The sequence below is a fragment of the Aulonocara sp. 'chitande type north' Nkhata Bay genome, linkage group LG6 (assembly GCF_057382095.1).
Source record: "Aulonocara sp. 'chitande type north' Nkhata Bay isolate Kocher_YH1m ecotype deep benthic linkage group LG6, A_spYH_male_GT1.1, whole genome shotgun sequence".
NCBI classification, from domain to species: Eukaryota; Metazoa; Chordata; class Actinopteri; order Cichliformes; family Cichlidae; genus Aulonocara; species Aulonocara sp. 'chitande type north' Nkhata Bay.
In genome coordinates, this window is record NC_141349.1 from 33,696,403 (window position 1) to 33,712,660 (window position 16,258).

General features: G+C 41.3%; 1 protein-coding gene across 1 annotated transcript; it reads right to left on the bottom strand.

Annotated features, from left to right (window-relative positions):
• Positions 1–15,810, bottom strand: srla (sarcalumenin a). The gene is made up of 8 exons (XM_086296439.1): positions 15,726–15,810; positions 8,885–9,826; positions 6,919–7,011; positions 6,072–6,167; positions 4,417–4,533; positions 3,639–3,872; positions 2,902–3,251; positions 1–2,449 (listed from the first exon to the last, which is right to left on the bottom strand). The coding sequence occupies exons 1-8, from the start codon at positions 15,808–15,810 to the stop codon at positions 1,949–1,951; spliced, it is 2,418 nt and encodes an 805-aa protein (XP_086152565.1). The 3' UTR covers positions 1–1,948.
• Positions 15,811–16,258: the final 448 nt, after the last annotated feature.

Consider the following 16,258-nt stretch of genomic DNA (forward strand, 5'->3'; position numbering starts at 1 on the left):
AAAATACACTGAATCACAAGTAAACATGTACAGTGACTTATTTCCCAGTGTCCAAACAGTCTGGAATAAAAGAAAGGCAAAAAAAAAAATAAGTGAATGAACGACAAGTAACTTGAAATGTTGCTTGTATGCCACCATCTACACTAAAGATGAGTTTGTTTGGAGTGTGTTGTCGAGTCACTTTTTAAAGTAGTGTCTAAGTGGTCTAGAGCATTGCTTATTCAGCTCAGTTTCAAGGTTTCATTGTGTGCTTTTGAAGCAGCGAGACACTGTCGCTTGAATTGCCTGAATTGCCTCTTTGTTTAATTTCATTCATCGCTGAACAGATCTGCGATGTGGGCGGTGATTTAGAAAAGCCGCGCTAATTGTGTAGGCCACCATATGCCGTATTTACAGAGTGTGATCTTTTATCATTGACTCTCTACATTGTCAGACTTTTGTCCTACAACTATGAACGCATCTCATGTTGCTTGCCTGCACACTTCTGTGCTGACTGTGTAGCATTGTCTGGCACACGATTGTAGTGGGATCCATCTAAATCACTTCACATAGATATATAATCATACTCACGCACACACAAACTTTTGATTGATGAAAAATGCACTGCTTTAAAGAAATTTGAGCCTATATAAAACGATAAGCTGCTGACAAACCGCGAGAAAGCATAAAAACTGTGTCTATACCAAGTTTGTGCAGCTGTTAAACAAACTGGAAAAAACGGGCAGCTTATAAAAATACATCCAACCTATTGCTTTCTTTTCACCATCAATTAACACATTGAATGGAAGCGCCACCTGGTGTCTGTCTTCCCTCACTGCAAAGGAGGGAAGCCAGCAGCTTATAAAAAAGCTTAGCGTTTCTATTTTGCTGTGATTTGGGCTGCTGTGAGCTCACTCAGCTGCTACACGCTCAGCTATGCCTCGGATCCATAAAGCATGTATCTGGATGGATATATGTGAATAAATCTGATTGCAGTTTCTTCCTCTCGACTGACAGTCCAAAACAGCATGTTGCGAGAACTGATGCTTTTACCTTGTGTATTCCCAAAGCCTTCTAAATTTTGCAGCCGAACAACCAAATGATATGAATTATAAATCGTTTCAGTGGGAGAGATTTCGTCGGTAATGTCTTTGAAGGCTCACAAAGGAAACAGGCACGATTCCTGATTTTTGGTGTTTACTCAAAAGAAATCACACAAAACAATGACAATGAGAAACAGGCCTAAAAGAATGAGAAGAAGATTACACTTTAAAGGAAATGCCCATGTGGTCTGCAGCCGTGGTTGAGGTAACACTAGTATCAGTTTGGATGGCTGAAAAGGCCACGTGTTATTATGGGTTTTTGCATTGGATAAACAGAAAATCACCAGAGATGTTCAAATAAAAATAGTTTGTATAATGAACATTGTATAGTAAAATACAGAGTCCAGTACAGTTTACAGTAGGGTAGTGGAATTACAACTAAATGTGGTACAGGGACATTTGAAAACACAACAGGAGCACCATTCCCTCTTCCATTGTACTAATATAAACGTATTCTGATTTTAGGACATTTAACCTGGTGGATAGGTGAGTAGAGGCCATAAGAACACAGCACTGCAGATCGCACTGAATTTTCAGACATTGCACACAAAAGACGCAGCGTTTAATATCGTTGGAAGAGTAGAGTCACTGCCAGCAAATTTTCTCTGATGAAAAGCAGAGCCAATAAATAATATACAAACTTGAAAGATGTGAGATAGAATGTCTCTCAGTTTTCATTCAGATATCTTGTGAGATTATACGAGCCTAAATATTCTGTCTGCTTGGTACATCATAAAGACACAAACAAGCACTAATAAATAAACTTAAGTACTTCTGATTCGGGTCTTCCAGTTTCTCTAGTTCGTGGTACATTTCTCTGTCTTCCCAGCCACCATCTGCCTCCTCCTGCACCCTTCTCCTCCATCTCACTGTCTCCTCCAGCGGTTTTTGGGCTTCTCCTCACATGCAGGGCCGTCACAGGTACCAGGGAGGGGAGGCGGCGGTGTTGTTGCAGCTTTCGCAGGGGCGGGTGCATCTGTCCTCTTGCTAACGCTGCCGAGCAGAGCCGGGAGCTCGTGTGAAATGGCTTTCTCGAGCTTCTCCAGCAGGCAGCCTCCAGTCCAGCTGCAGTGATAGGAGAGCTGCTTGAAGTTGGAAATCGGGTTGACCCCGAAGAAGTCCTGGTAGGCCTCCTTGTCTGGCAGGTCGAATTTGCTGACATTGGTCTTAGCCAGAATGGACTTGAAGATGTAATACTTGTCGGGGTCATTGACAATGTCTTGGAACACCTCATGGGGGTCACCAAACCAGCCCAGCTTATCGTAGTAGGTCTGGAGGTAGCGATCCACCAGCAGAGTGTGGATGCGCACACGGATGGCGTGCTGCCGAATGAATGCGATCTTGTTCTCCATCTGATTTTCAATCACCTGCAAGGGAGGAGGAAGAGAAACGAGAGAGAGCGGGTGATACAAAACAGATAAAAGGACCAAACCGAAACAATGAATTATAGATTACTAGCACGAACGTGTGCTTTGATTGCAATGATACCATCATGAAGTCCAGTAGTACTGAACCAACAAGTAGACTTCTGAAAAAGTCTGAAAGCTCATACCCAACATCAGTCCACTTAATATGACATATGTACTGCTCTCAGTAAAACACAACCTCCTCTCTGTAATCACACTGGTTTAAGCTGTATTTTGGTAATTCTTTTGCATCTGTGCTGCCACACTTCTCACTTAAAAGATTTGCTGCTACTTTTTGCTTCCAGTGTTTCAAAAGCCCCCACTTCTACTCCAGCATCCACCTGAAAGCTAATTCCAGTTTAATCCTGCTTATTAAACTAATGAGTCAACAAAAACTGCTGTAGAAGTTGCACCTGGTTGAGGTCCTCCAGCAGTGAGATCTCCTCCTTCATAAACAGCTCCCGGCTGGTGTCTGGAGCATAGGCGTAAGGCCAGAAGGAGCTGACGTACACTCGAGGAGGTTCGGTGACATTGATGAGCGGTGCCATGCTCCAGAAAAGGGCTCCGTAGACCCTCATCAGGTTCTGGGTCGAGAGGCTGTCTGCCTTGTTGAGGATGAGGCGGATCTGTGATTCACGGCCCTTCATCTGCCGAAAGAGCATCTCCAGCTCACCTCCCACATCCAGTTTAGTAGGATCAAAGACCAGGAAGATGAGATCAGCCCGATCAATGAACCACTGGCACACCTCATTGTATGGGTATCCTGAAGGAAAAAGAGGACAATTTATGTGTGTTTTAGAGTCAGAAAGCTTCAAGGAAACCTCTCATTGCACCCAGAAGATAAACCAATCAGCATGCTTTTTATTAACAGCTATTCTTTGTTTTCTGTGAAAGGCTTACTTAAAAAAAATCATAAAAAACAAATAACTAGCAGAAAATATAGGTTTAATAAAGAGTGTAGATATCCGATAGTGCTGTATACTGATTTAATCCAACTCTCTCTATAAACCAGTGTGGAAATGTCATTGTAGTGGATCACCCCAGTAATACCAGCCTGCAGTTAAATTTTACATGTCTAATTAGAGAATTAGAACAAAAACATTAAATATTTCATCAACTGCTGCACTAATAGAAGAAATGTGACCATCACCTCTTTCCTGCTGCTTTCGGTTTTCAATGATGCCCGGTGTGTCGACTATGGTGACCCTCTCCAGCAGCTTGTGTGGCATCTCAATGCCGACCAGTCGCTCCAGAAAGTTCTGGCCGAACTTCTCTAGAGGCGAGAAAGGCCTCGAGCTATCTGCCGCCATGACGATGCCCTCTACACTCCGAAACTTCTCGCCGTGCATTATGACAGTGTACTCGGAGGTAGTGGGTTCAGCACCTGTTGAAATGATGGAAAAGGAAATGCTTTATTAATTTGATTAATTAATTTGTAATAATAACTTGTTAATGCAAAATAACTCCAACATATAATTTTAGTACTAAAACAAAATGCTTGTCTAATGTTTAATGACTGTAAAAATAAACTATTGTTTAAATGTTTAACTAAACTTTGAGCCTTATTTGTAAAATGTTTCTAGACAAATGTGTTCTTAACATGTTTAAAAGAAGGGATAAAACTTTTGGTAGATATTCAGGGTTGTTTTATTTGTGTCATACGGGCCAAAGTGGCAATGAACCTTCCTTAATAATGAAATAATATATAATATGTTATATAGTCTGAGGACGTGTTGAAACTGAAAACATCGCATCCAGGACAACATAATCCACTTTCTGGGATTTCCTCACCTGGATTATTGAGCATGCATCAAGCTATTATTATTACTATTAATACTATTCTGTTTATTTACACTGTTACGTTATAGCTTCAAGTCAAGATGAAGCTGTCACTGACAAACTAACAATCATGCTGTATCTGTATGAACCTGTGTAGAGTTGCTGGGGGGTGCCATGAAGACCCAGCAGATAGTTGATCATAGAGGACTTGCCAACGCTCCAGGGTCCCAGAAACAAAACCATGGGCTTGGATGTGACCTCGCCCTCTGAGTATGTGAGAGCCAGACATAAAAAAGAAGGATGAAGAAAAAAGGAACAAAGACATAGACAAAGAAGTCATTAAACACATCAAACCCTCCTCTTTCTTGTTTTTGAAAAACTTAAACTATGCTACTGTTTAACTACTGTTTTTTTTTAAAAACATCTTTCCCTCCTCGGGTGCTTACTAGAGCTAATCCTGGTTTCTGTCATTTTTCAGGCTTGCTTCCAGAACAAAATGACTGGCTGTGCTTCAGAAGCTAGTGAGGGTGACCTCTGCCTTTACAGCTTGCTAGCATCACCCTTTGAAAAAACCACTTCAACATATTGATATATTGATATATGTTGAAGTGTCAAAACTCATCACTAAGGGTACAGGAAAGGTCACCATATGTTCTCTTTTTTGGGGAAAGAGTTAACAGTAAATCCACAGCTGCAGCCATCCTGCTCATGTCACCACACCACACACTGGTTGTTTGGTTTGCCAGTATACAGTGGGTATGCACCCCTGACACTTTAATTCAGAGCAACCCAGGTCAGCAAAGACTTTCAAGAATGCTAGAAAGTTTTGAAGGTGACCACTTAAAGTTTTGGTAAATCCCTCTGATTATTCTTTTGTGGCGTCCTTGTCTTTAAATTAAAACCTCCCGTTGGACAAAGGAAATACCAAAATGAATGGGGACATTTAATTCAAAGCACATTTATTCTCCCCTCAGAAAATAAACTTAGAAAACAAAGCATAGAATCTCTTAATATAAAAGACCTTAATGGTACACTTTGTGATATATACTCACCAATGTAAAAAATAATAATAACAATAATAAATGAAACTACCTTTGAATTGATTGTAATTGTGTACTTCCATTCTGGAACACAAGGTGTCCCAGAATCACATGGTACAGTGTGAAGTCTTGATCCTGCTCCTTAGCATAAATACTCCATGCCCTGAAGTGCTATGGAACAAAGTTGCAGTGCTCCTGGCCCACACAATGTTCCCTTTAAATTTCAGCAGACAGAGTCCTTATTGTGCTTCTCTGTGTGCCTGGTTTGATTAATGTCACATCTTGGCTTCATATTCATTTATAATTATGACTTTATTTGTACTTCAGTGTTGCTGTGCTGTTCCATTTCGTTAAACCAGGCACTGTGTACATGTGAACTGATAAAGGAATGTGGGTAGGGTGTGCTGCTTTGGTTTTACACACCACAGTAAACGGCTGGAAAAGCAATGTGTTGAAGTCGTGTCGTACGCTTTCTGTTTCTTTTGACAAGTTACCAGAACTGTGGCTTCTGACTGACATTCACAGCAACAGTATTTCTGTGACAGGGAAGCATGTGAAATTCTGATTTCTAACGGCCTGAAATTAAGAGTGAACTTTATAACACAAGAGGCCGCTGCTGAAGTTAAAAATAGACGTGAAGAGATCATGACCAACAGTTTCTTCCCATGTTGCTAATGTGGACCTGTAAAACCTGTTTGTGACTGTACAGACAAACTGTTAGTGCTTTGGTAAGGGCAGTTAAACTCCGCAGGAAGCTAAATCACCTGTGACTTCATGCTGCCTGAGCTCATTGTACTTGAAGGCTTGCTCTACTGGCTTGACGGCCTTGTGGTAGATGTTCAGCAGCGTCTTCACGGCACCTGGAGGGGAGTAAAGGAAAGACAACCTGGACAGTTGGGATGGTTATGTAAAAGAGCATTACGAATGCTCTTACTACCCTTACTGACGACACCAATTGCTCCTGCTGTATGTGATGAATCGGCTTCTTAAAGTTTACTGAATGGATCTGAGGTGATTAGGGGCTGGCTTTGCTCAGCTCTTTGGCCTCACCGCAACAAAACAATCTAGCTCAACAGAACAGAGGGGCTTTTTGTGCCGGGGACAGAGTTAGGCATTTTCACTGATTAATCACCTTCCCTTAAGACACGTCTGCGCACACACGCGAACACACGCGCGCACACACACACACACACACACACACACACACACACACACACACACACACACACACACACACACACACACACACACACTCTTTCATACTGTACACACATGCTCACATAAAGGCCTCAGGACCCAGACATCGGGAAGCAATTTTCAGAATAGTTTCTGCAGAAAAAAAACTCCAAAATTGTTTCAAACTTCCTTTCATATGCATGCAGAAAAGCATCTGTTTTTCTTTTCCACTGACAAAGTAGCTGTAAACATTCTCCTGCATTTTTTCAGTACATGACTCCAGGTGTTATTTCTGCAGCAAAAGTCTGAAAGATGTTTGAAACAGTGTGCAGCGTAGCAAATGCGCTCACTGAAGAACCAGCTTTTTATTGAGAGGATGTGTTTTATGGGAGTTTTAAAGAGGGGGCTTCTTAACCGCCGCTGTTCCTTCCTTACCTGAGAACTCTGCTGACGGTTCAGCAGACGCCAGTTGCAGCGTATCCTCAATGTGGGAACGGTTCCTCAGTGCCACGCTTAATGTCTCTCCTTCTGTGCATTTAAATTGGAAGAACCAACTGTTTCGGTTAACACGTGACAATTAACATGGAAAAACAGGCACACGGTGACAGCAAGTAATCGAATTTTATCTGTGAAAAATATACACAACTGCTGACATGGTGGGAAAACAAACGTGGACTCAATGTAAAATGTCCTAAATTGTTATGTCATGCTGTTATATATCTATCTGTCTATTCCTTTCCACAGCTACTCCCGGCTGTTTATTTCTGTACCAGAGATTGTTTCTGATTCCTCTTTAACTACACACAGTGTCATATTCTGGGGATTTGGCATGTGAACAAAAGAAAGAGAGAAGCCGGATACCATAGACCTTTGCTGTCATTTCATGACCTGTCTCAGTTAAATGCCCAGTGACACAAATATCTCATTACCAAACAGAATTTATGTCATAAGGCACATTTTATATACACAAAACACAAAACACAATGTCTTTATTAAAGTTGCGACAGACCAATAAGCTGCCAAATAAGCAAATTGCACATTACAGCGTTTGTAAAAAAATAAAAATAAAAATCTTTTCATCTCCTCAAAGCTTGGGTTGTTTTCATTTATCAATAGATTCTTTTCTGGGTGCTCCACCGAACATTTCCAAAGGGTAAGCATGAAATGTTCCAGTGAGGCGTTCTTTGTATGAAGACTTAAAGTTTAGTAACCGGAAGCTTTGATTGACAGGTGGTTGTTACCAGAAACTTTTAAAGCAGTTTTAATGTAATTATCCGACTGGCTTGCTGTGTGGCCAGCAACCCACAGAGTCTGTGGAATATTTCGGTTTTGCAGTCATGTGACTGCTAACCATGTGAGAGTAACTTGTTTGCCATTTTAGATGTGTGACCCTGTAAGGTTAAGTGAATAAGGTCCCAGTCAGACCATCTGGCAACCATCGGTCATGTGGGGATAATTTATATTCCCTGACCTGCAAAAACTCTCACCAACTACTATCTGACTTTCAACAACAAAACGGAAACAGAAAATGTGCCTTCAGCAACTCCCAACTATTGTGTGCATGATTTCACTTGAGAAACTGGTGCCAAAGAAGACAAAAAAAGTCACATGGATGCCATAAAACTTCAAAATACTGCTCCTCAAACCAATGGATGGTACCACAATGCCTATAGTCACCATCTACATACGATTTTAGGTCTGAAAGCTAAAAAGCTACAGCTATGAAATGACTAGAAGATCAGCTTAGCACAAAGACTGAAAACAGATATAGCTACACTGGTTATATAAAAAATTATCTCCCTAATATCACCCATAAGGTCCACTGACTAAAACCATAAATAATGTTTGTTTTATGCTTGCAAGCGAACAAAGTCTAAAAACCACATGTCGTTGCTTGCATTGGGTTCAGTTTCTCTCCCAGCTGGCTGCACTTTCATATTTAGTCTGAAAATATGAGATTTTTGTCAGGGTTCTCATCTAATATTTACAAGCAGGCAAAGATACAGGTCTTTTTCATTTAGGATTAAAAAAAGACAGCATGCACCCCACCAAACATGATGAATGAACAAATTAATGAAGTGGGATCAGAGTAAGAGATTGGAATCCCTTTAGGACTTTGCCTTCCTCTTTTATAGTAGGTGTCAACACCCGGATACCAGATAATGACGTGCTTCCTTAATCACAGAAGCACCAGCTGGATGGGGACAGATTTTCTGTAACACGATCCCTCCAAGTCTACTTGCAGGTCAGAATGAAGACAAGACATTTAGCTCTGGTTTCAGCAAAAACATACAAGTCACCTTGCTCTTCTTCAAAAAACTCCCTCAAACAAATAGATTTTCTATAAAAGCTGAGCTTAAACATCTGATATACAAATCGTAGGGACATCATGTTTTTGTACCTTTGGATTTAGACTGTGAAGGCTCCTCTGGAGTCACCTCCTCCACTGCCTCTACTGTAATTTCCTCAGTTACATCCTGCACTCCTGCTTCCTCAACCGACTGTGGTGTTATCTCCTCTGTAACAGCTTCTGGGTGAACCTGTGGAGTGACTCCTGGCTCTTGTTGCTTTTCTAAAATCACTCCAGCCGGAGACTCTGCAGTGACTTCTGGTTCAGGTTCAGTCTCTAAACTATCTGCTGATACTGTTTTTGGTTCTTCTATCAGTTCTGGCTCCGTTTCCTCAGACTCAGGGTTGGTTTCAGGAACCACCTCTGGTTCCTCTTGTGATTCTGATTCGGTCAATTCGACCGCCTCCCTCTCAGCTGCATCCTCCACATCTGTATCGTCTTGCAGGACTGTTTTCACAGTTTTCATTTCTACAGAAGCTTCCTCTGTTTCTTCCTGTACGTCTTCATCTTCTGATTCCTCAGTCTCTTTAACCGCATCTTCTCCATCAGTATCCTTAGGTTCAATCCCTTCTTCCTCCTGGGATATTCCATTTTTGGCTTCTTCCTCGTCTTCCTCAGCCACAGCCAAAGTCTCCTCCTCATCTTCAGAAATAGGTGGATCATCTACTGTCTCCTCAGCTTCTTCATCTGATGTCACTTCTTCTTCATCTTCTTCTTCACTTGCTGCCACCTCGGTGGAAGAATCCTCTTGTGGTGCTTCCTCTTCCTCCTTATCCTCTGAGGAGGATGGGTCTTTTTCAGCATCTGCAGTCGATGGGGCTTTGCAGGGATGGCACACGGCCCTCTCTGGGGCTGGGGTGTCGTTGGAGGAGCTCTGGCTGGAATGCTCCTCTGATGTGTCACAGCCACAGGAAAAGAGGTCTCCCTCTGGCCGCTGGAGCTTCAGACGCATCCGAGGATCCTCATCTTGGACAGAGGAGTCTGTCAGGAGATCTGAAACGAGAGGGAAATATGATTTTACAAAAGTTTACCTTTCAGCATGACAGAAACCTTTGAAATATCTCTGACAGCAAAATTTTGTAAAGAAAGAGAAGTGATTGTTCTTGAAGTCATTGTCATCTCAGACTTTAAAAAGATGCAATGAAATGCCTCACATTTCATAGTCAAAAATCACTGTTATGCAATTCACTTCAAGTAGAGATGTACAGACAAGTCACCCTTGTTTGCTACGTCAGCGTTCGACCTGCATTCAATCAGGATGCTTGAACAGAGCAGATCACAGGTTTATCACCTCTTGGATTTCTGACTCAGATTTCAGTTCCTTGACTGGTGGAATGAAGGAATGGACTATTTAAGGCTACAAACACTGGACAGTGGCAGAGGACGCCAAACAGAAATGAATTCATGTAAGGGTACACATTTTTGCTCATGTGGTGTTTTTAATTAACATGAAATTTCTGGCCAAAAGTGTGAATGAATAAATAATTTCCTTTATTTCCTGATTTTCAAATAAATTCTATTATATTATCATTAATAAGGACAAATAGAAGCATCACTTGATTAGTACTGAATCAAAAACTGTGATGTATGCCATTCAAATCTTCTGTTTGGATGATTAGGCAGCGGAAGAAAACTGATAACCTGACAGGCTGCAGCAAGACCAGGTATATAAAAAAACAAGGACTATTTGCAACTGTAGAAGAGACCAAGAAACATGCTGTTTAACCCACACATTGCCTTTTCCCACTAAATGTTTTCTTAACTTTAAAGCCAAAGATTTGTTCAGTGATTGATGATAAAATGGTTTAAATGTTTCTCACAGGTCAATATGACATTATTAGCAGAGACTACACCAAGTTGCTCGCACCCGTTCAGGTAAACAGACATCAGCATTGTTCTACAGTTACCGTGGCGTCGAAACAATCATACCTATAAACAAGCTTCTCCCTCTACATTACACTACATACATGTGCGTGAGATACGCTTCACTACCACAGTGACCAGAGAGCACAAGGCCACGACCTCTGTTTAATTATAACTGCGTGTGAGGAGGAACGCACACTGATACAACGTGTGATGTGAGGGAGTTAAATACATGTCTACGGGTCATGTTACACGATGGGGTCAGTGTAATGGATGAAGACTAATAGCCTCAGGCAGCTGTCATGGTTATTAGATTGTCCTACGCTGATAAGTAATTTGTGATAATTTCATTTACATTTTTGCACAAAATACTTCCAACATAAATGTATTTAAATTCTACTAATTTAATCCAGTGCATGAATTATTTTGCTCGATAAACTTTCTTTGGTTAGACTCACAATCTAAAGCTTTATATTTCAGTTTCACTGTCACGGCTTACTGGGACACTTGATGAAATGAAATCATTATTACCCAAACTTGTTTCACTTGCGCTGTTCCTGTTTTGACAAGTTAAAAGGCTGCTGGGGGAAAAACTGTAACAACAGCATAAAATCCACAACACAGGAAACTTTCTCTGTTTTGCTGTATCAGGATTGGCTAGTTCCAAACCTCTGAATCAGTGTGCACATCCAAGATTAGTTCATGAAAGAAAATCCAGATGCTGAGTGAGCCAAACTATCAGGTTAGTATCAATGCAGATGCCTTTCCATTTCGTCTCTGTGGGCAAAGAGTAGTGCAGCTATCGGCTACTTTCTGTCTAAAAGGTGGATGTGAAAGTAACCAGTAGCTCCCTCCTAGTCAGGTATACTTGGACTTTAAGCTTTGATTTATGTTTTCTTTACCCTATTTTAAGACCTTGAATCAAACACCACACATGAACTTTATTCTCATGATGCTGCTTATCACCTCTTGGAAGCTTCATTAGCTTATCACCTACTGAGCTGCTGTCAGCATCTGTGACCAGAGAAGGTTTCTAATCCCACAGGATCCTCAGTGTTCACGAACTATAAAGGTTATAATTTAAAATGTTTTGGACACTATGTGCTGGAACTCAGTCCATTCATACAAGTGAAAACAACAAGATTTGTTTCACTGGTCCATCGCTAAACATGGCTTTAATGGACAACCTGTCCAATCCTCAGCTCTAACACACAAAAAGACAGAAAATCCCACAAACAATTCCTTTCTAAGCAGAAGAGTCTTTTGACTTTATCACACTTTCTGAGCGCGATTAGCATCAGAGAGACAGCATTTGGATGCGAAGATGCTTCCTCGCTGTTACTGAAGGCGGCTAAGTCATGCTTGTCCAGACTCTGTCATTTTGGGTGGAACAAGACTAATAAAACACATCTTGGCCAGACTTAAGTGCACGATGGGTGTCAGCAAATGAGTGACTCAAAGAGCTGCAATCCTGAGTTTAGTTAGTGAATGAAGGTTTCCAGAGTTAAATGACATTTCACACCAAGGTCATTGTTTAAAGATCATTCACTAATTATGTAATACAAAACAGATTAAATATCCGCTGTTTTTGTCATCTGATCAATTATCAAAGCGTATGTACCAAACATTTATTTGAAATCCTTGATATGCTAATTTAGTGGAAGGCTCTTTATCACACTAACTGCTGAAAGTGCATGTTTAAAGAACCTGGTATTTACATGTAGTTTTTAAACTTGCAAACATTGCAGCGACGCTGTCTGAACTTCATGCACACGCTATTCTCGAAACTGCTGGTCTCAAGATCACATCAAGCAGGGAGATCATTTTCTGCTGTGCTAGTTGCCAGCAGTGGCCAAATTAAATTAAAGTTAACATAATTAAAAATGGGAATGACGTGCCAGTGTGAAAGAAAAAAAAAAATGAGACATAGTATGTGTGAAAATAATCCCCTGTGCTTTCAGAGACACAGCTTTCCAATATAAAAAAACATTTAGAAGAAACCCAAATAAGTGTTTTTCTCATTTTTATAGCATTTTTTACAGCATAGCTGTGAGAACGGTAAAAAGGGTCTGCTGCTGGTCTGCTGTACATATTAGATGGATGTAGCCACTTTTATGATACCCATGGGTTTGTGAAGTCCTCTGCTGAAACCTCAAACTCATCATTTTGATTCAGTTTCTGAAACCAGGCTTGACGAGCAAGGGTTGCATCACCTACTCATATACACTTGATGTACAGCAGGGGTGGGCAACTCCAGGCCTCGAGGGCTGGTGTCCTGCAGGTTTTAGATGTGTCCTTGATTCAACACAGCTGATTTAGTGACCTCCTCAACACGTCTTGAAGTTCTCCAGAGGCCTGGTAATGAACTAATCATGTGATTCAGGTGTGTTGATCCAGGGTGAGATCTAAAACCTGCAGGACACCGGCCCTCGAGGCCTGGAGTTGCCCACCCCTGATGTACAGGGTAGCTATGAGCTAAAAGTTACTGTTGTTGTATTTATTTTACTTTAGATAAAAAGTGAGCATCATGAAAAAAATTTAAAAGATTTCCGACCATAAACTCATCAGCAAAGGTGGCCTCAGTCTCACAGACCAGCTGGCGACCATCTGATAGAGAAAAATGTACAGAAACCAGTCACAAACAAAGTGGAAAAAAAAAACTTTCCTTGTGATTGCTTTGGCTGCTAGCAGATTGCCTGTAGGCGATGCTGGCTGGTCTGCAAACACCTACTAACTACTAGCTGCGTGGTAGCAAAACTTCAATAAGCGTGATGCAAACTTGAAATAGAGCATATTCACCTTCAAGTAAAAGTTGTGCCTTAGTACTATAGGCTAGACGTTTTAAAAGGTTCAACTTTTACTTTGAAAGCAAATGGTCTCCATTTCCAGTTCATATTGTGCTTTTCACAGTTTCACTACCACTTGCTTGCAAGACAAACCAGCGTCTTTCATGGAAGCTCACTGCGGAAACCTGCTACAGACAAGAGCAATCGCAAGGAGGTTTTGCAATTTTCACCATGTGATTGCCAGGAACCTCTGTCAACCACTCCCCAAATGGTCTTTTCTTTGGATACTGATGGTTAGCCACACAAATATAAAGAATGGTCTTTGTGACTGGAGCCTTACTAAGGTCATGAATACAGTGATCAGTGGTCCAGAACAAAATATATGGGATTTAGAAATAAAGCTTCTTTTGTGTTAATCTTAGCAAGCTAATGTGCTATTGTGATATTAGTATATTAAAAACAATAATTTAATAGATAATGATTCAGTTTGTAAAGCTATCAAAATCAAGGAGCAATGTGCTCCTGATCCCTGCACCGCCGGCTGCTGCAGTGGAGCCTGGGCAGACCGTGGTGTTGTGGGGATAGAGTGGGACAGGTGCCTGGGTGCTGGATGGTACAACTTTGAGACAGAAATAGTGACACAATGAGTCAGAGGGTGAAAAGAAGGAGGGATAATTCCACTCCTATTTTCAGGAAGTGTGACGCTCTTCTTCTCCATGTGATTCTCATGAGGCAGGCCTGCATCTGTGCTGCACTATTACACGCAGCCCCTGCAACAGTGTGCAGCGGCACAAAGCTCTTTTTAAAGACCAAGAACAATAAAAGCATCAGTGGTGAGATCAATGACATGCAGCTATGTATTGCACTTTGAGCATAACAACCACAGTTATTCGCATACAGGATGGAAGGACTGTTAAATTTTGGGTCGATATGTGTGTTTTTCTTTTGTTCTTCTTCATTCGAGTCCTGACATTGGCAAATGCCATCTTATATGCTAGAAGGCCACCAGCAGTTAACAAGTACTTAAATACATCATTTAGCATCATCTTTAAACAGTTAATTAAATACAGTCATTTAACCCTCCAAAGACAGCGTGCTTTCTGTTAGCAACTCTATCACCACAGTTTATTTTCATTCACCTCGACTTTTAATGCCCCATTATGTAATTTTAAACAGCCCAACTGTTGGGCTTCTCGGCTCAGGTCTTATATTCCCTGTGCCGAGCTTCTCGTGCCTGTTTTAGAAGGAACATCCTGACTGGACAGCGCTGACTGGAATGACAGATTAGCGGCTCTGCAGAGTGGGAGTGGTGAAGCTTTATCGAGACATTAAATCAAGTACTGACTGTCTGTGCTCATGTATGACTTTATGATGAGTGAGTCACTGTATGTGACTATTTACACAGCGCAAATATGTGAGCATTTCTGAAAGAGAGATATACTGATCCCCGGCTTTGGTGACTACAGTATCTGATGACGACTTTGTGACACCTGACTACAGCAGCTTGTAGGGGCCAAAATGAAGCAATGCAAGGGCAGACAAGGGTGTTCCTGGCTTCAACTTTAGTAAAGAAATCAATTAAAAACAACTATAACGTTCTGAAACAACTTTCGCAACAAGTTTGATTAAGTGTCATGCCTATATCTGTAAATCCTTACTCGGGCACCGCACGGTGCTGTTAATGCAGATGATTTGTATTTGTATTTTCAATCACTGCGTTTACTTTGGATGCAGAAGAGAACGTGATTCTTTGGAGAATGTCCAAGTTACTCTGTCAGTGCTGTCACTGTGTTACTCTGGAGGGCACAGAGAATAAGCAGCAGGCAGGACAGTTTCCATCAGCTGGAGTCACACCTCAGCCCTGACATTTCCACTTACACAACCAAAAATTCTGCACTGCACCACAGAAGCATATAGTACACACCTAAGAGTCAAACCTGAGAATGCATTCAGTTAGCAGTGACCCCATTATAGTTTCATGGCTCAAATCATGATAATAATAAATAAAGACTATTAAAAAATATTTAAAATTTCCATTTGTTGTTTGTTATCATTTCAGTTTCCAGCAAGATGTGCAAAAACCCACATGCTTAAAGACACAGGCAAAATACACCTATAGCCATCTAAATGTATTGGATCAGCTGGTCCATTTCAAACATGCCTGCTTGAATTACACACCCATCAAGCGGTTTTACAAAACTTAGACATTTTGACAAAATCCCAGCTTCAACCCTCCACCGTACCTGCAGCAGACAAGGCCAGAAGAGACAGCAAGCAGCACACAGACACCACAGACTTCATTTTGGCTGCCAGGGACCTGCCGCTCATCTCCCTCAGCTATATATACTGCTCTAGCTGAAGGTCAGAGGGCATGCCAGTGAAGGGGGGGGGGGGGCAGCAGCTGCACCCGTGTCAGCCATTGTGTGTCAGAGCAGCTGCCAGTTCTAATCGGGAATGTTGAGAGAAGAGGGAGACTAAGTGATCATGTTGTGCTTTGGTTTGCAGGCTGTATAAAAAGCACCTCGGAAAACTGAAAAAGAAAAATTCAGAAGCTTTACATTTTAATGAGACAAGTTTTTTTTGAGTCACATTTATAGTGCAGCAGTAATGCCTTTCATTTGCTTCATTGCTTTAGCTCAGATTAAAAAACACTGAATGGATTACCATGGGTTTGGGGGCAAAAAGTAAGTGGCCACTTTATTAGGTACAGTCATGGAGGTCCTAGAAACATTCCTCTGGGATTTTGGAAACTTTTGTTTCCGAACATCGCTCTACT

What these genes read in the sequence shown, in the direction of transcription:
- srla (XM_086296439.1), bottom strand. Translation starts at nt 15,810, where the DNA reads ATGAGCGGCAGGTCCCTGGCAGCCAAAATGAAGTCTGTGGTGTCTGTG. An exon ending in TTCACAGTCTAAATCCAAAG is followed by an intron (nt 7,012 to 8,884) that starts GTACAAAAACAT and finishes TTAAATGCACAG; the next exon opens with AAGGAGAGACATTAAGCGTG. An exon ending in TGCTGGAGGACCTCAACCAG is followed by an intron (nt 2,450 to 2,901) that starts GTGCAACTTCTA and finishes CCTCCCTTGCAG; the next exon opens with GTGATTGAAAATCAGATGGA.